This window comes from Thermobia domestica, chromosome 1 (assembly GCF_964235325.1).
Source record: "Thermobia domestica chromosome 1, izTheDome1.hap1.1, whole genome shotgun sequence".
Classification (NCBI taxonomy): Eukaryota; Metazoa; Arthropoda; class Insecta; order Zygentoma; family Lepismatidae; genus Thermobia; species Thermobia domestica.
The window spans coordinates 61,769,743-61,790,477 of NC_137454.1; the positions used below are offsets into that span (position 1 = coordinate 61,769,743).

The 20,735-nt window shown below is 34.9% G+C and overlaps 1 protein-coding gene across 1 annotated transcript in view; it reads left to right on the forward strand.

Annotated features, from left to right (window-relative positions):
* The window catches only part of hzg (CTD small phosphatase herzog), a 35,136-nt gene extending 16,075 nt beyond the window's left edge, over positions 1–19,061 (forward strand). The window contains exons 5-6 of the mRNA XM_081757665.1: positions 5,616–5,801; positions 11,982–19,061. Coding sequence (XP_081613791.1) covers positions 5,616–5,801; positions 11,982–12,176 — 381 coding nt within the window. The 3' untranslated portion in view covers positions 12,177–19,061. The remainder of the gene's footprint in view (positions 1–5,615; positions 5,802–11,981) is intronic.
* The last annotated feature ends 1,674 nt before the right edge of the window (positions 19,062–20,735 follow it).

Consider the following 20,735-nt stretch of genomic DNA (forward strand, 5'->3'; position numbering starts at 1 on the left):
TATGTTCGTCAGTGCAGTGATAGCTTTCGCCGTATCTTTACGATCGTTACGGAATTCGAATATGAGGGTAAATTGCTGATACGCACGGTGGACAAAAGTGAATGTAAGATACTTCCAAGAATCTATTCTGGCACCTATCTATTGGAGAGATATCCCACAATTATATGGAATGGACGCGAACCAAGTAATGATCCATATGGACAGGGTTTCGGGTCATACTACCAGAACATCGCTACGTTTTTTATTAGGAAATAGACGAATTAGGAATTCGTGTCATTCCGTTTGAAGACATTCCTGTGAGAAGCCAGTTCAATGGAGTTCGGCACGTTTGGACTGTTGAAACGACATCTTTAGCATCGCTGCCCGCTCACCCTGGATAGTCTATGGAAAGCTTGCAGGGAGGAATGGGACAGAATTCCCATGCCTGACCTGCGCCGGAGCTTGCTGCAATGGAAACTGCAATGCCGTGTGATAGTCCATAATGCTAGATGTCTAATAGAACATGATCGGTGGTGGTGGCGCGGTACCTCTAAAGGTGAGTACCCGTCTAAAATGGTCGAATATAAAGCGAATAACCTTCTGTATCTTTCTGTGATAAAATATTCCGAAAGTAAAATAGTACTCCGTTGGATCTCCGTGGACAAACTACTACAAGAGAGCGCAAGAACAAAATAGGAAAGTATGTAAGTTAGTTAGATTTGAGTTCAGCGTCCCGTTCAGGAGCGAGGCTAAAGGCGTTGGCCTACACCTTAACGTGAGATGCGAACCACATGACCTCCCGTCAGAAATCGAAACCGGGTCTCGCACACCAAAGGCACGTACGCTATCCATGTAGCCACAAGGGAGCTCAACAAAATAGAGAAGAAATTAGGTTAGAAACTTGGAATGCGCGAAGCCTGTATAAGATGCGAGAGTTCCAGGCACTAAGTGAAGAATAGTTTTAATTCCTTCAGTGCATTCTGAGTAAGTGCGGTTGAATGTGGGCATTGTGCATTTCGGCTATTTATTTATCAACAATCTGGAATTTATGAAAGCGATACCAACATGCAATCTTGTCCGTCATTTATGTATTACAGTTAACCCCGTATGTATTTGGTCTAGGAATTAATTCGTGCGGGTGGACAAGAGATGGCGCAACGAACGGAGCGTCCCACAGTTCCGTGTATCCACACATGTGTTGCAAACCCCTGTCATCGCGTATCGTTCGTAGTATAGGGCAGTGGATTAAAGCGTCAACAACACCAGTTTGTAGTTAAATGAACATGACGCAATTTGTGCCTGATAAAGTGTTTTTGTGGGGTGTCCTGCTGCATTACTTTAACATGCAGAAAAGTGCTACTGAAAGTCATCGTATTTTGGTGGAAGTGTATGGTGACCATGCTCTAGCTGAGCGAACGTGTCAGAAGTGGTTTGCACGGTTTAGAAGTGGTGATTTCGGCTTGGCAGACCAAGAGCGAGCTGGGCAGCCAAAAAAATTTCAAGACGAAGAATTGACAGCATTGCTCGAGCAGGATTCGTGTCAAACGCAGGAACAACTTGCAGCAGCATTAGGCGTTGATCAAACAACAGTCTCCAAACGCTTGAAAGACAGAGACGTTGAAAGACGAAAAACCATTTGCGAATTGCTGCTTCAACGACAGAGCAGAAAGGGGTTTCTGCATCGAATTATTACGGGTGATGAGAAGTGGATCCATTACGAGAACCCTAAACGAAAAAAGGCCTGGGTGAAACCAGGTGAACCAGGTCCATCACAACCAAAACGAGATATTCACTGTGCAAAGGTTATGCTGTGCATATGGTGGGATATGAAAGGTGTGGTGTACTATGAGCTGCTGCAACCGGGTGAAACTATGAATGGAGAACGTTATCGACGACAATTAATGCGTTTGAAGCAAGCTCTGGCCAGAACACGACCAGAATGGGAGAACAGACATGATAAACTTATTGTTCAACATGATAACGCTCGCCCACATGTCGCAAAACCGGTCAAAACCTATTTAGAAAATGTCGGATGGGAAGTTTTACCCCACCCGCCGTATTCACCAGACGTTGCTCCTTCGGACTACTACTTGTTCGATTGCATGAACAACGATTTGATTGGACAGCGGTTTACTTCTTCAGAAGATATCGAAACATGGGTCTCTGACTGGATCGCTTCCAAGGATGAGGACTTCTTTCGCCACGGAATCCGTACATTGCCTGACAGATGGGCGAAAGTGGTGGCTAGCGATGGACAATATTTTTCTTAAGGTATTTATGTATTTTGTGTTTGTACTACAGCTTCAATGTGTGCGTACCAACCGCACGAATTAATTCCTAGACCAAATAGATGAAATGATTGTAGAGGTCATAAACATGGCTTTAGTCGTAATAGATTAACACTGGACCAATATTCTATATCAGGTAGGTATTAGCGAAAAAGTAGGAATGTAGTGCTACAATCATAAACCACTGATACGCTTTTTAAACAAACAAACAAAAAAGTTTCGTTTAAAGACATAGATTATGTAAGTCTAGGGAGAAGTCCCAAGGAGATTGATGTCTTGGTGAAATCGTATGTTAATGAAGCAAGTAAATAGGCGTGAATAGGAAGAAACCTGTCGGATTCTTCTTTTGAAACGTACAGTCTGAGATAGGGGAACACTAACTTCGCTTCATAAATGCAGTTAGGAAAATTAAAAATAGCAACAGAAGCTTGGTATTGAATAGGTTGAATACGACAAAAAATTTGATTATGGACCAATGAGAGATAACGTGAATATCTTTCGAACGGTATGTAAGGCAATTTGTCTCGAAGAAAATGCAAATAAAACTAAGCACATAGTTAGTAGCCAAAACTTCATGCTCGATATTAATGACGTAAAAGTAATGTCAGTTTATTATGTAATTTTATTTATTATTATTATTATTGAAATAAATAAGAAAGTTGGCAGCAAAATAAAGTGTAGATTTAATAGTGAAAAGTGCATGGTACTTCTCTACAAATGTCGTCACGACTAGTATCAAATCAATTTGAAGCTCACCCAGCTGGTCTAGTGGCTAGCATGCGCGCCTTTGGTGGTCGAAGCCCCGGGTTCGATTCCTTGTGGTAGAACCTTGAGTTTTCAACACATTACGTTAGTTCGGATTTACCTTAAACTGGAGGTCCACGTCTTAAGTAGCCTCGTTGGTGAAAAGGAACTCGAACCAACCAACCAAATCAAATTAATCTGTATTGTAAGTAACGTCTCAGTCTGTGTAACGCTCCTAATAATTCAAAGTTGCCATAATAGGTATCTTTACAAGCGCTGCCTGCCTGACACCAATAAATAGCGCTAGCGTGCATGCAGTTTGGATTTAATTGCAACTTAAAAACTGGCTTATTTCAATTTAATTATTTGAAAATAGAACAGGGTACGATTTTAGTGTGTAGTATTCAGAGTCGAAGGCTAAGGTACTCTCATGTTCAGAAGTTTTCTGCTATGAAATTATCTTAGACACGATAGTAGGGTCCTATCACTTGTCTTTAGAAAATAAATAAATAAATAGAAGTAACTCTCTTTCTTACGAGAGAAACTTTCGTATGCCTTCTTGAACATGCGCAGAAGAAAATTCATATTTAAAAAAAAAATCTCTGGAACTTTCATCGTCAAATTCTAAGTTTGTTTTCCGTAAACATGACAGACACGCAGCGGAATTTACACAGAGAGAGGGAATTTTATACTTTATTAGAAGTACAACGTAAATCGCTCATCCTGTTAGTTATTATACATATAGCACAGTCCTAATATGCATAGATATTAATCATTTTACACGAAAACAAAAGACTAAATAATAATAATAAGCCATAAGAGATATGAAGTGATCAGGCATTTTGCGTTAGTGATTTGCAAATTTACGTTTACCAAGTAGAGGAACTTAACTCACCTTCGTAGAGTAGTTGCTTAGCATGCAACTTCTAGTTGTTTCCCGTTTTCTATGATCATCAGTTCAAGTACCCTAGACAGCAGTTTTTTTTTTTTTTTTTTTTAAAGCTTGTTTCTATTAATTTATGAAACAACAATCTATTCTTTTTAAAAATGTTCCTTAGTATTATTCATTTCATTCAAGTTTATTTGAATATTTGCGATTACCGATCGAACACTAACCAAGAGGCCCAATCTACCTGTCAGGTAGCTCACGGTCAAGGAACGCCTTGACGACTTGTGCAAAATGTTGGGGGAATGGGGGCTCCGTCTTGCTGGTAGTGGATGCGATCTTTAATTCACAACCTAACCAGTTTGGGCATCAGGAAATTTGTAAGCATTTGAAGGTATGTCTCCCCTGTGACTATTTTCGTTGAAGAAAAACGGGCTGTCTCTTTCGTGCGTTTCGTATTCATAAGGGTTTTTCAGTTCCCCAAACAAGACAGTTATGCCTGTTACCCTCCCTGAAACATGGAAAGTTATCTCATTTGACAACATGAGTAACTGCAGAAGTTTCCTGTCATCAACCAGTCGTATCAGCATCAGTTCACAGAACTTCAATCTCGTATCGTGATCATCTTCTGTCAGTTCATGCACAAATTTAATCTTGTACAGTTTGGCTTTCAAATGTTTACGCATTATCTTGCGCGGTGTTGACCGAGGGATTCCAAACTCCAGCGGACGGCGCGGAATCGATTTTCTTGGACTTCTCTCGAGGCTGTCGGCAACCCTTCGCACCGTGTTTGAGCTCACTGGCGGCCGACCACTTCTTTGCATATAAAACACTCGCGGTAGCCAGATACTTGCTGTGCCATCTCTTTATACTCCTGACATCAGGAGGTAGGCTACTTTTTTTGTACATTCGTCTGAAGTTTCGCTGCACTAACACATCTGATTTCAGTTCTGCATACCAAAACACACAGACTGTTATTTTTCTTGTACCATCGCCATTTTCTTTACCTTTGTTAACACCAGTGTTGCAAACTTCATCAGTGTGATAGTGTTGCCAACCAAAAATTTGCAGATTAATTTCACAATTTAAAATTTATTTCACTGCAACATATTATTTAAAAAAAGTTACAAACATTTGTTTTATAGCAAGGACTGTATAACAGCCCTTTACAGTATTACTTGCACCAGTATTACTGTCGCTTGATTTACAGCAGTAGTAGTACAGTACTTGTATTACAGTATTTCGCAAATGAATCTTAAGGAAGATCTTTCTGTATAAATACGCTAGCTGACAAAATCTCTCTTTTTATCTTTCATCATAATATATAAACAGAAAAAGAAAAGAATATAAAAGATGGCGTTGTTTGTAATTAGTAGCGGCAGTCTTTCGGTATTTGACGGAACATTATTCTAAGTCACAGCTATGCTTGAATGCCTGACAGCTCAAAAATTAACATTGAAAGCAGATGAGGTTAAAAACAAAAAAGGTGCGGAAAGAGCTTTAAGTGGTGATGCGGACAGAGCTTTAAATGGTATTTTCTTCTTTTTGATAAAACCTAATATATCTCTTCTAAATATACTTTCCTTGCCTTTGTGAAATCTGACTATAGAATTTAATTAGCTGCTAAAATCATTGAATATAATTAATCTTATCCTGTGAAATTGTACTTTTGTCGTTAATAGAGCGTGGTTCAATAATTGTTTTATTTCTTGTTGCAGTATGCTGACCCAGTGGCAGATCTATTAGATAGGTGGGACGTTTTCCGAGCTCGTCTGTTTCGTGAGTCATGTGTGTTTCATCGGGGAAACTACGTGAAGGACCTGAATAAATTGGGTCGAGAACTTCATAAAGTAGTGATAGTTGACAATTCTCCTGCTTCCTATATCTTCCATCCAGATAATGCTGTAAGTATAATGCAACAACGCGTTAAGTAATTTGAATATGCTTTATGTAAATGTGACTAGAATAGCGTTTTATAGATGCAGTTAAATTTGGAAAAATTTGTTTGAGAAAAAAATGATCAAGATACGCGAAAATGGAATCGTGTAGATTATATATAATGTCCAGTAATTATCATACAGACGACCACTCGTCCTTTCTGAATCTTTTTATAGAGACTTACATCTGAGGGTCAAAAGAGAGAAAAAATTAGTTGGCCGAATTACAAAATAATCTTTATTTATGTATTGCGGATATGTGCTGTTTGCATATGTATAGTTGGAACAAGGGAAATTGGAAGCGGGCATATGAAACAGAGTACTTCCCTGAAAATAGTAAAAACATTATTGCATAATACAAAATTATGCATACTATAAGAGCTTTCTCTAAATGTTTCATCACATAAGGAGGGGAAGAGATAGGAAGAATGTAAAATTAGAGAAGAAAGAAGTAGGTGTGACGCATCCAAGGCGCCACATCGACATTGAAAGTCACATGGTTGGGTTGTTAAGTTGCAAAGGAGACATTCGTGGAGGGAAGTAAAACTAATGAGATGGGTTGGTTGGTAAGAGTATCTGAATGAGAAGGATAATTAGTGGTGAGAAATGTACGCGTGATTATATATGATTCATCGGGTTTGAAGGGGCTATATTAAAATGTGTACAGCACGTACAATAGCGATTGGTACATGAAAATGCAGAATCTGTCCTAAGTTTCACACATACTGTTACAAATGTTCAGTGTGACTTCTTTCGTTACACTACACACATCTATGCAATAATGTGGTTCACCTCACACGCGCTCCACTATTTCATCAAAAATGCTTCGACGTCCTGAGTATGGCGACAAACCTGGAAAACCGGTAAAAGTCAGGGAATTTGAAAAGACTGGAAACAATCAAGGAATTCTGCTAAGAGTCAGGGAATTTCGATTCGTTAAGAGTGAGATTTTACAGACATTTGAAATTAAAATTTTAAGATTATTTCAGGCTTGTTTTTGATTTTGCAACTTCAAACTTAGAGACTTATTTGTGTTTTACACTGACGATATGGAACAAGCTTACTTTCTATAGTTGTGCGCATTCTTTTGGTTTCACTTGTGCAATAGAATATTATATTGGTGAATCATTCACAGAATGCAGTTGGATTAACGATCCAATAGTAAATTCATTTTCGACACATATTTCCAATCTTTTCCCATAATTTTGATGTTCTCGGAGTGTCTTGTCCTGTTTAAGTGAAGGTAGCTAATAACACAAATGAAAGAATTTTAGAACTCAGTGGCTCTCATTTTAGCTTGTGTATTTTCATTGTAATGTATTTTAATTAGCAAAGAAGTTTACTTCTGAAGTGCTGATGAGTTTACGAAATTCACTGATAAAGTTATACATCAGCGTTTGCATAGAAGCAAAACTCAGCGGATAGCCATACTGATTTCATCGAACTCATGGTCTCTGTAAACATGAATACGTCTATAGATACCAAAGTGTACTTTAAACTTTCTGCTCATAATGCAATATTTAATAATTGTTATACATTCGTAGGTACGTAATTTAATCATTCTCCATCAATAATTATACATTTTTAATGATTTATTAATGATGATATGTCTTATAAGTTAAACAGTATTGTTTTTCACATTTTAAAATTATTCTAACATTAAAAATGATGCAGCAGTTTGCGAATAATATTTATGGTATGACTTCAAGTAAAGTTTCATTCTCTCTCTCTTTAATCATTCTTTCCTTGAGTCAGATTTTTGTATGCTTACTTAATTCCAATACGAAGTGTTCAAAGGTTTGTAAAACAAGATTATTTCATGCAAGATGTTTCAAAAATATTTTGTAACTGGAATGCAGCTTTTGAGAGGGGTAACAAAAACTCTGGGTGTTAAGAGTACGTAGTCCTTTGGGAACACTCCTCTCCAAAAATACGGAACAAAACAGGGTTTCTTTATTTAGCAATTCGCAGTGGAATGAAAGAAACGAAAAAGAGACAGTCAAATTATCATAAAATGATATTAATTTGTTTCCAGTATACTGTGGAACAGAGTTTCATGATATATAGTTCGTGTGTCTATGTTAACATCTTCATTCCTTTACTGTAGAAAAGAAATTGTAAATGGGATTTCTGTCTTGTTCATATGTTGTTTTTTCTATATCTTGTTTTCGCCGAAATCCTTGGGTTTTCGAACTTGGAAGCAAACAGTTCTTTCTTGCTGACGGTTCATTATCACGTGTTACGTTGAGTGAAAGAATCTGATCCAAGGGATCGATCAGGTTTCTGATGTTATGCGGGTGGGTGTTTTTTAAAATCATATTGATACTAACTGAAAAATACAAATTCGGTGGCGTAGTCGGTAGAGCGTTCACTTCTGGTGCCAAAGTTCCTCCATTCAAACCGGGTTGCGTGATATGGGTTTTGTGCTAATTAAACATTGAATGTGTGGGGTCTTCTTTGGGTTGTCCCATTTCCTCCCCTATTCGCATTTCTTTCGTTCTTGCATTATTAACTCCGTAATTACCATCTCGTTTGTGGGACGTTAAACTGCTGATTTAATAAGAAGTATAAATGTTACGAACGAGCTTTTGTCCGTTAATAACCGTAAGGCGCCTTCGGGAATTGTGAAACTATTAAGTTCGTGTTTCGTTGTTTACGTGTTTATTTTCATTTCTTATCTTAGAATCTTACCAATACTTAAGCTAGACTAAACAGAAAAACTGGCTCTGTGTGAAAAAGAAAAAGAACGTAGCAACTACAAGTTGATTTCATGCAGTGGATTGAATCGGCTTACGTGGCAAAGAAAAATATTTTATACAACCATCAACAACAGGCTTTTATTTACCCATCATATCGGTGTATAGAAAGATGATCGAGTAGCGGAAGGGGGAAAGGTGCATAGTAACAGCTTTCTGAAGAATTGGGCATTTTTTAAGTACCACTCCTGATTTAGCATGGCTGTTCAAGTTACAGAGACAGAATCAAAAGTGTAAAATGTGTGTAGTTGTGGTGTTCGGTATTTGTTGTATGTAGTGTTCCTGTGCGTCAGTTTCCAAGTATTCCAAGACCACGTTCAATCTTTCCTGGTTGTTTTATAATTGTTTATCATGGATTCGAGAGGTGGCAGGTGACAAGTTTTCTGTTCGCCTTAAACGGGAGGCGGTAACAAGTCACATGAAAGATAGAAAGCGTATGCAGATAACCACGTTCATCTCAGTATCAGGAAGAATTAGTGCATTTGTGAATGAATAAAACAAATCAGTATCTTCTGATTCGAGTGTCATTCTATTTGTGTCATTCATCTGTACAGAATTAAGAGGTTCTTGGTAATGTTGGATGCTCAAATGTGGATTCTACGATGCAAATGGATACGAGTTCGGGGCGAAACAAAATAGTTTACAGCAGTGCTCATAGCAAGTCACTTTTTTGTATTTAAAAAAAAAAAAAGTTACTTTTTTTCAAGTGGGGGGGGGGTAAAGTCATTTTTTCGTGTGATTTATGTTTTGCATTTTCAGTTTTCTAAGAAAAATATTATAAATGAAAAAAGGCAGAAACTTGTTACTTATTATTCTTCTGAAAACTTCAGTCCTTGCTGCCACATGTAAACCAAGTCAGCTTGACTCCCATTTCAGCCTTTTATTCTTTCTAAAGCACAGTGGGTGGGTGGTGGGTGCTTAAGCTCTCAAGGTGGGTTTGAGAGTCCTTCTGTGTCTATTCTTTCTTCTAGAACCGTGCAAATATGTAATTAATAATAAGCCTCTAAACACAAGTAATCCAATTTTTTTATTAGCTGAAAAACTCAAGTAAAATAGTTTTTAATCTTAACATGTAAAAACACTACGTATTTCAGCTATCATCCAGCCGGCCCTATGTTGGCTGAAAAAAAAAAAAAAAATCAATTTATGCCCAAGTTTGGCATCAAGGTTTAAAGTTACTTTCCGATGAGCTTTTGGTCACTTTTTCGTGTGCTCTTGGTCACTTTTCAACTATTTAGAAGAGACCAGACCACTATGAGCCCTGTTACAGGGATTCTTGGTAATAGATATCATTACAGAAGCAGAATTACTGTGGTGTATTGAAGGTATTGACATGCATTAATACACACTGCTGCTAAAGATGTCAAAGTACTCAAACTTATGTTCCTAGACAGTGAGACAATGCAGCCAGAACGTGACAAAATAACAGACTTAAGTTATGGGTTATCACCAGACTTTAGAAGTGAACTAGTTCAGTTGTTAAAGCAGTGGTTACCGTGTTGTGTGTTTTGATGAATCTCTTAATAAAGTGTCCCAAAAGAATCAGATATAGATAAATGTACGATTCTGGAGTACTATGAAAGTGCAAGTGTGCAGTGCACGCGTTATTTGACGTTGGGTTTTTAGAGGATTCTACAGCTTCTGTTCTTTTAATTGCTTTCAAAAAGGCTTTTTCATCCTTGAAGTTTAAAAAGATTATTTAAGTTTCAGTGTCGTTTCCAATGTAAACATCAAATTTCTGCATACCTTCAAGACAAATATCAAGACGTCGCCAAATGATCCTGTAGTACTTGATACAAGAATCTGTGGGTTACGTACTTTGCATGGATCATTTAAGGTTGCAATTGAGATAATGGATTGGAGAATCGGTGAATTTTAAGAGCTCCGTATGATTTTTGTAAGATTGTTCCAGCACGCCGTGCCGAGTACATCCACTTTAGAGGCTCAGAAAATTTCCCAGTGAAGTTTTGTTTTGTATTGGCTTAAAAATAGTGGTGTTGCTTAGCGAGCCTTTGACAATATATCCATATCTTCTATTGGATATTCAAAGTATCAGGAAGGATAAGAAAGCCTACCGGCTCTTCGAGCTATTAGATTGTGTCAATTATATTGGAAGAAGATAAAGTACGTATTCTTAACTGTCGAATAGGACAGCGTGTCCTCAATACATGTTGATTTCCATACATAAACGGCAGGAGAGTAAATGAAGTTGGATTGCAATTTCCTTATTGCAGCACTGTTCTTCAGCGTGCATATAAAAGAAGTCTTGAGTAATAAACGTCTAGGGTAAACTGCCTAAGCTAGAGACCTGAAATGTAGACATCACAAGTAACAATACGGTTATACAGAATTTTTTCTATTTCACCTTCTCTTTTTAACTTTCCTATCTTGGATAATCCTTCATAGAACATTGTGTTTACGCCGAGTTTAGCCATCAGTTTTCTTCATGCAGGCAAACCATGGTTGGCAGTAAATACAATGTATTTAACATTTAGATATCAAAAATTATGAATGATACAAATTACTTCCAAAATTAATTCCTAAGAGGGAAAAAAAAAAAATCTTAAACTCCAGGGAAAAAAAAAATCTTAAATACACCACTATCTTTACATACTGAGGGTTTCGGATTCTCTGTGTGTCCACTCTCCTATATCTTCGCGTGCAGGTTGAGAATAGGTCGTCAAATTCAAAGTAATTTTTACTTCATCTTTATGATGTTAGGTTAGGTTTGCTTAGTAGAATAGAGTATGTTTAGGTTAGCGAAGTGGGTAAGTTTAGGTTAGTAAAATAAGTATGTTTCAGTTAGTAAGGTAAGTAAGTTAAGTTAGTAGTAGGTAGGATAGGTTGCGCTGTCTGCTTGATCATCCATTGGAAGAAACACACACAGGAAAAGAGATATGAAGCTTGGTTCAGCATACTGTATCACCAGATTCCATTTAAAAAGAATAGGTTTTGCCTTCTTCGTCTCGTTGGAGGAGGAAAATGGAAGGATGAAATAGAAAATTTTCAGTGGAACTGTACCCTAAAGAAGAATTTTGGAGAAGAGGAATGGAGAGTTACAACTATTATTATAGTATATCCTATCTCTGAATTCTTTAAGGTTAGAGAGATGAAATTTAGCATTTAGACTTTTCGTTTAAAATAATTAAATATATTGTTGAGCGATTTTTTATATTGATCTAGAGGGGAAGAAACTCCGTGCGAAGAACAGGAATTGCTATAGTATGTAATACATAGTTTCTTCGTTAAGATGACAACGTGGCTTTAATTCATTCTGTGATTAATTCCTTTGCTGGCTTTACTTTATCTGTGTGAAAAGTTTTGTGCGCTAATATTATTAAAAAAAAAAAAAAAAAAAAAAACTTAATAATGTTTTTTACTTTTACTACAGGTGCCTGTTGCATCCTGGTTTGACGACATGAGTGACACAGAACTTTTGGATTTGATACCGTTTTTTGAAAAACTAAGTAAAGTGGACAATGTATATACGGTGCTTTGTAACTCTAACCATCCGTACAACACACCCAGCAATCAACATAACAATCAACAAGTCAACAATCACACAACTGTAAACACAGGCTCATAGCATGGACTTCCGTTGAAGAATGCTTCGAAGTGTTAAGGACCCACAGTGGGAAGTTACAGCGTGCCTATTTCAAGCTCTATACATACATCTATATAAATATATATATATAATATCTGTTGAATGTGTGTGTGTGAGAGAGAAATATCGCTGAATAACTTGTTGTCTGTGATCATCAGGACATGGAGCCAAGTGCAAGTCATTTCGTGTGGAGTAAGTACTCTTGAAATAGACAACTGAGTTTTTTTTAATTAGAGTAGCTAATGACTAAGGAAGCAAATCAAATACCGGACCTGGTACGAGGAAGTCGTTCGCCACTAACAACATTCAGCTGATTTCATCTCTGCAAGTCTGGAATGAGATTTTTTTTCTTCAGTAACATACGTAGCTACTCATGAAAGTTCCAATAAATATGGAAGTTAAGTGCCAAGTATGCCTTTCATGAAACTGTAAATGTGACAGATGTGTAAAGTATCATGGATTATTGTTTTGGTCCAATATTGCAACGAAGCAAAATGCTATCAATATTTTTGTTCATAACCGATTTTTACGAGCCAAAACTCCCGTAACTTGTTAACGAGGATTTTTTACTAGAGAAAAGGAAGAAATTAATTCTAAATAGATTTTTATATCGCATTGTAATTTACATACAGCTAATACATATATTATGTATATATATCATATCATTTAAAACTCCTCCAACTGTTAACTTCTGACAAATTCATCATTTAATTGCCTTCATTAAATTACATATTATGAATACTAGTAGCGTTTAAGCATTTAATGGGACTAACATGGATTAATAACAGAAACGGGTGATGCTTTGACATAAATAGTAAATAAGAGAAATCTCAATCCTTGGTCTTCTGAAGGCATATAATCACTTCACAAAGAATTTTTGGTTGTATAATAATAACAATTACTTTAGTCAGCGTGTGTTCAAGCTTTAACCTTATAATTTCGAAGTGCGTTTTGTGTACAATGGATTTTATATTTATATTGTGGCATAACAGAAGACATAAAGGATTACCAAATTGCGATTTTTGATTTGGTGTGAAATGTCCACAATACTGGATCTGATATAATTGAAAAGTCTAGGAGAGAAAACATGAGAGTCCAACGATGACAAAATTGAATAAGGGTAACTTTAAAATTGGAAGCTTCGTTAACGACTGTTCATTTCAATGTCTACTGCAGTTGTCCGTGGACTTTCGATATGCTTGCAACTCTTCGTGATTATCTAAGACAGTGTGTGTAATGGCTCTTTTTATTTTAGCTTTGGAAAAAAAAAAAAAAAAAAAAAAATGAGAACCTCATAGCATTTTTCTCCTGGACTCTTCAAGTGTTGTTACTGTTAACCGAAATACTCGCGACTTTTAAGTGAAGGATTTTGCAACCAACTTAAAGAGGGAATAAATGTAAAATCAATTGCAAGAAATTTAGTAATTCGAGTTATATGGAATTAATTTTGTAAAATACAAAAATCCGTATAGTTCTATCACAGCTGGTGAATAAGGGTGATGTAAACAAATGTTCAAACTTTAAAAGATTTGGTCTAGAAGAGTGAGTGGGAGTAAAAGGAATAGATTTCACGCTGACATCTCGTTTTGGCTGTGACGTGATATTTTGTGCAGTAGTTAAAAGTTTCGAAACTAAAACTTCACATACAATTTTCAGTCACAGTCATCATATGTAGAGGTAATATGCTTTTAGCAAGTGAAGAAACAGGATAAGGGAGTGCGTAGTTGCTGTTTCTTTGTTTTGTAAGAAGTCTGTTTTATTATAAAAGAACTGAACTAATTCCTGAGATTCATTTCTTAATCTCCTTGCTTCTGTTAAAATACATTATTTCTTTCTGTCCATACCAAAGATCGAAACGAGAGAGTCGCTCATATGTGAAGTACTTTCACGTTCATCTGCAAGAAATTAACTAATTTATATTTTTATGTTGTGATAGACTAATAGATGATGAAAACTTTGATCTGTTCGTTTCTTTTTCTTGCTTTATAAACAAATTTTGTGACTTCTTCAATTTCATAAACAAGGTCACTAATTTCGAATCTATAGAGAAGAAATTCTTAACTGAAGTGAGTGCACTTCTAAATTGGTGAATCACAAAATTACAGGAGAGAATTATTGACTAACTTTCGAATGTCAGTGGAAACTAAGTTTAGTAAAACCAAAGAATAAATTTACATACACAGGCATTTCCATGATATTCGTATATATAAATTCATTTTGTTTGGATGGTGTTTATGGTAGCATGTAAGTGATAAATTTGTGCTTTAATATGCATTTATGTATGTCATTATTGAACAGTGATCGATTGGGTGTGTGACATGTAACTTTTTTAAGTAAAGTTTTAATTTTCGAGCTATGTTTATAGATTTGCATGTAAATTCGTGATTCGCATGAAGTAGGAATGAAGCTGTTATGCATTTTTCATGGCTCTTATCCCATTTCTTTCATTGGATGAATTGTGGCAGGTTAGTCTAATAAAATTAAGAACTATCGAGAAACGAAACTAGGTTTTAAACGTGACGATAATAGTAGCTATTGAAGATATAACGAGAACAATTGTGAGCTACATTAAAGAAAAAAAAAAAAAAAAAAAAAAAAAACAATAGAAGTACGGTATATATGAACTTCAGATTGCATGTTTAAAACCAACGTGGCAGAATTGCACAGAAATTAAAACTCGATATTGAAATCAGCAAATCGATAGAGACATGAGAATGACTGGGCTTAGGTACCATTAAAATTAAGATTATGAATTTCAGTATTGGCCTGACATGTTATAATGTTATTTGTGATTTATGGTATATTCAGCTATTATCAAAGTAGTATTTACCTTTTATATCATCTCCATATCCTGTATTCTTTATTTGCTAGAAGAATTCTGTATGGTTATTGGTGTGTCAAGATTCCATTGGTATTGCGAAAGATGAAAAATAACCAAAGCAGTGATAAACATTCTGAAAGTTCATCCAAGCAACCATAATTTATTTTATTGTTTCCTCCTGTAGCGCGCCATGTGTGCCATAAATAGAAGTGTGTGTAAGCCATAAATTGAGTTCCATAACCTAAGTGTCTTCCCTTCAGAAGTATTGTAACAAGGATAAACCTTTTTCCCTCCTTTTGCAGCCACGTGTTTGTGTGAAAGGTGAAGTGTGAAGTATAGTATACTATGGTTACAGAATCTAGTGGCCTTAAAAGAGACTTGTATTTTTCGTGGGACTCCTGTAAAAAGAATTATAAAATGTTGGAGAGAATCAGGGGTCTGAAAGAAACACATTCTGCTTTGTAAAACTTGTGTTGCTATGTAAGCAATGGTGCTTTTTTTAAAAAAAAATAATGAATATGATAATTATGATTTATTATTATTATTAATATTATTATTATTACATTTTCTGTTCGCAGTGCTTTTCATTTAGTAGTGTGGAAGGATGATCGGATCAAGTATATTTTTTCTAAGGGTTATGCATTAGTAAAGTAACGGTTGCTAAGAAAGTAGCAACCAGCAATAAAATTAAGTTGGCCACTCTAATTTTTTTTGTAATTTTTTTAAGTAAATGAATTATTACTGTTGACAGTTGTAATAATGTAGTGTTTAATTATAATTATTATGAAGTTTGGACTAGTGCATTACGGCATTTGTGTTCTTTTTTGCCAGCGTATATGTTCAAGTGTACGTCATGAGAAAGTGAAATTTTTACTAGTTGACTTTTTCTTGTTTGTTTTGTTTAGTTTCAAAGTACTTAGTTGTCACTTATAGTGAGTATGAGTGCATCACAATAATTTTCGGTATGCTAATTCAACACAAAAATATGCTTTAATTGTTGACATTTGTCATGTCACTTTGGGCAACCTAACCACTTTGCGCCTTACATTATTAAATTGTTTATTCTACTTGTTTATGTAATAGCAGGTTTTTGCACTGATATAAAATTACTAGAAAATCAGTTCATTAACATTCTTTGGTTGTATGAAAGATGCAGCTAGGGTCAATATAATAAGGTATTGAAAACCGGCATTACTAGGCCACCTTTGATACGTGAAAATATTTTGAAGTGAAATTAAATTTCAAAATTGAACTCAGAATGAATAGGCAAGTGTACCGAGATTAAAAAGTGTTTCAGTTATATATATATATATATATATATATATATCGCGTATTTCAAAATGATTTGAACGATTTCACCTACTTATAAGCTTTAAGCTTTTTATTAATAGAGAAAATCACTTAAAATTTTACACATAAGTTCTTTAACTGTTGAAGTTTTAGTGTAAAAATTGTAATACAGCAACACACAGATACTCAGTATGATCCCTTTTTGTTACCCTGCATATGTTAATTCGGTAATTCTATTTTTTCCAGATCTGTTTCAGCATGTTTTCATGAACAGTTTGGACTGTAGCATTAATCTGCTTATGCAGTTCACGGACATCTTGGGGTAGAGGTGTTTTGTACACTGTGTCTTTGAGATGTCTTCACAGAAAAAAATGGGAGGAAGTTAAGTTCGATGATCGTGGTGGCCAGCGAATTCCCTGATCATTGTGAGCAGCTTGCCCAATTCAGTACTGCAAATGCGTCCTTTGTTTTGAATTGTTTATATCACTTGCTAATGGAGTCCTGTGATTATGGTTTCTTACGAAATTTTGTACGAAATTCACGTTGAACACTGATTCACCACAACTGAAATTGTAGGACGCAAAATGCTTTACCTACACCACAAGCAGCCATATTCCATCTTATCTCTACTTGGTGAAGGAATTTCGAACTGTTACGACCATTTCCTCGTCCTTCCCCCCCCCCCCCCAAAAAAAAAAAAAAAAACAACATAGGATGTGATCGAGAGTATTTCGACATAATTTTAATCGTCATAGAGTTTTAACGCTTATGGAATGATTTATTATCGTTCAAATCATTTTTAAACCCGTTGTATATATATATATATATATATATATATATATATATATATATATATATATATTAGATTTATTCAAGCATTGAGATGCTTTGTGGTAAGTGATATTTCAACAGCATATCTGGAACTATTGGTTTTCCTATCTAACTTTCGAAATAATTTATCCTGTGAAATTGCATTGTAAATTGCAAATAGCTTTTCGGTGCTATTCATAAAGATTGATAATTTTTGTTCGGAAAAGAGCGAACTAAAAGCTCTTCGAAGATCTTTTCATAATTGAAGACTCGCTGTAGAAAACAATGTAAGCGCCACCTTGAAATCGTTTCATTTATTTTATTTTTTAATACGTTTAGGCCTTATATTTTCATACTTCGTTATATGCTAGGTTGTACTTCTAAGCAATAGTATTTTGTACGCTTGGGCACAATTTACTATCTTTTGTCTCTACTGTTACAGTAACTTCTGTTTCTGGCACTCATTGTTTTCTACAGCGAGTCTTCAATTGTATGGTTGTATGAGTTGCGTGAAATATTCAACAAATACATATACAACAAATTCTAGTATCATCAGAAAAATTTTTTATAATTGTATACTGCTTGTGAAAATTTATTTAGAAAACAGGGTACCTTAGTATGCGTTTATCAAAACTGAAGGATGTTTTGAAGTAAAATTATTGGAGAGCCATAATTTAATAATACATGAGTAGTTTTAATATTTTTAAAATTTATTTAATAGAAATTCCCATTTAACGTTAGTGAAAAATAATATGTAAAAATTATAACGTTCTAGTGATTCAGTTTAATTTTTAAATCGCCAGTGATTAGTAAGTAATTACGCTCCAACATTATAGACAAAATTAATTTTTTCAATTATTATTATTATTATTATGTTAGGAATTCTAATACGCGTTTTCTTGTAACATACTTGGGTGCATATGTTAAATTACTTGCACAAAATGCTCATAACAGTGAAAATGTAACAACCATTCATGTTTACGCCATTTGCTATCGGTAAAATGGTAGTATTTAAAGTAAAGTAAAGTGGTTCAAGCACAGGCGTGATATTTTTTGAGTTTTGTTGGATAATAATGCAAAACTACACCAACATGATGAGTAAATGTTTGGTTTAAAACACACAACATCTACCACAAAGTTTTTGTTGTAGGCCTCAGACAATATAACAGACTGAAAAAACGTTTCAACAATTGGCATGAAGTATCCCGATCATTGAACTCAAAATGTTTTAATTCTAATCATTAATAGGTCAGGTGAAAAGTGTGGGAGAACTTGCAAGGATATATCCATTACTTTCTTCGTATATCAGATGATTTACGTTCAGTCTCAATAAGTGTGCCACCCTACCAATTCTAAATCTCTATTCAGTATTGTTCGTTAATAGCCAAAAGTTTTAGTTTTACTGTGTGGTTTAAGAACAGTATAAATCTTCTGGTGTATGTAGTATCTTACATAGCTCTGTTGTTATATGCGCGAATGGTTCAGAATTCTCTTTTAGATGTATTTCTGTATGGGTGTTTTTCATTGGAGAAAAACTACGCGTGTTCCCAGAATATAATTAATTTTTGTTTTTCTCGTGAAAGTATATTTCGTCAAAACAAGACTATCAAGCATTACGTAAAAATAAATAAATAACTGCTCGTTTTATATAAAAGAATACCCCAGAATACAAAATACACTAGATTAAACTTGTAGCTCTTAACAGCCAATAGTTAATCACTTTTTCCTTCTGATAATCCCACGTCCACTTCATATCTAATTTTAGATATGTTTCGAAAGTCTGTGTAATTTTATTGGTATTTGGTTCAAATGGTAGCCGAGAAAGGTTTTAATTCTCATCCACCGATGGCCGTCTTTTTGGTTAGAGAAAAATGTGAATGTGAATTTTATACTCCTAGTAGTTTCTATTGTTATATTTAGAAAGTAAACTCCAACCTGTTTTCTTTTTTTTCTAAATAAGGATCATTAGCACAGAGGTAGAATGTTATTGGTACGTAAAACTAAATAAAGTATAAGGAGTCATTAGAAGTTTGTACCTTCGTTAGATAGAATAATGTTTCGTATTGAGAGCATAGGTACTTTATGTATTTTCTTATTATTTCTTCTTACACAATTAATGATTTTCAGGATGCGATATAGTTGTACTATTTTTTAAAACTTTTTTTTATATATAACAAAGTATTATCTAAATCTGGCTTTATATTGACCACATTTCAGTGTTTTCACGCGCAAATTATTGTTCGTTTTAAAGTAACATGAGTTAACTCTATTTACTATTGTCTTACTGTCATACGTTTTCCTTAAGTATGCGAAAGTTACTAAGGTGATTTAAAACAGTATTGAAAGTTATGTCCGGTATGATTTGTGTAGTTATCTCGGTTTCTGTCAGTGGTATTATTGACCCTTGCTGCATTTGAAAGTGAAAAAAAAAAAGTTCAGTGACGAGAGTGCAGGAGTTTGTAGGTGCTTCCACTTGAGCTGGTATGGATTATTGCTCAAAGGTGTATAAAACATTTTAATAGCCTTATGTAGCAGGATGACATATTGACCATGAAAGGGAGTATAATATAACAGTGGTCATGTTACATGAACAGAATATTTTTTTTCAATTAATATTAAGTTCTTGCCATGTACAATATATACATATATATATAAATAATATATATATATATATACATATACACACACACTGTGCTGTACAATAGTATTGTTCAAACTTTGGTACGGTTTTCAAGAAAAAGGGAAAATGCCTTTACATGTAAATAAAAATGCCTTTTCACTTTATTTTATTGTTCATTTATTCCTGGTAACTTGGATTATATTTTCCCATTGTTCACATATTTTATTTCATTGAGTCAAACTAAGGATATTCCGTTGAGAAACTTCGGGAGTGCTAATTATCTTTCAGGCTGTGCGGTGATAGTTTTAATATAAAGACAAGACCGGAACCAGGTTTTTCTGATGAAGATGAGCTTTTGCAGTGCAAGTAAATATAGTAAATGAATATCCTTTGTTTAAATTTAGCATATTTTAATGGATTTTCTTAAAGAAAGGGGGGGGGGGGCGCAAATTGTTAATAGTAATTCTTTAAAAAAAAAAATGTTAATTGTCAACAGCGCAATTTAAATGTCTTCCTTTTGTTTGTTTGAAAACTTTTACAACCTTAAGATTAATATTTGATTCCAGGATGTATAGGGATTTCTATAGTATTGATTAGCATAACTAGCCATCATTTTCCCGTATAGCCGAACGGGTAGAGTAGTACCACCTGATCACAGATTAGATTCTGATGGTGCTCTTTTGCTAAGTCAAAGGTTAGGCTTCAAGTTTCCTCTTATGTAGCATCGAAGCTGGCGAGAGATGTACAAATAGTATGTATCGAATAACATCCATGTCATTTTGGTTACCTAGACATGTGCTAAATAGTGATCTTTCGCGTAAGTTCTTTCAATGAGGGGTATAAAGTTCCTCCCGAATCCAGACAGAATTATGTGAATTCTTTTAAGTGTTCATAAATCGAACACACAAATATTTTTCTGAAAGGATATATGGCAGCATTTTTTTTTACGGAAGGTACATATTCGACAAAAAATACAATTTACCAGTAAATCGAAAATAGA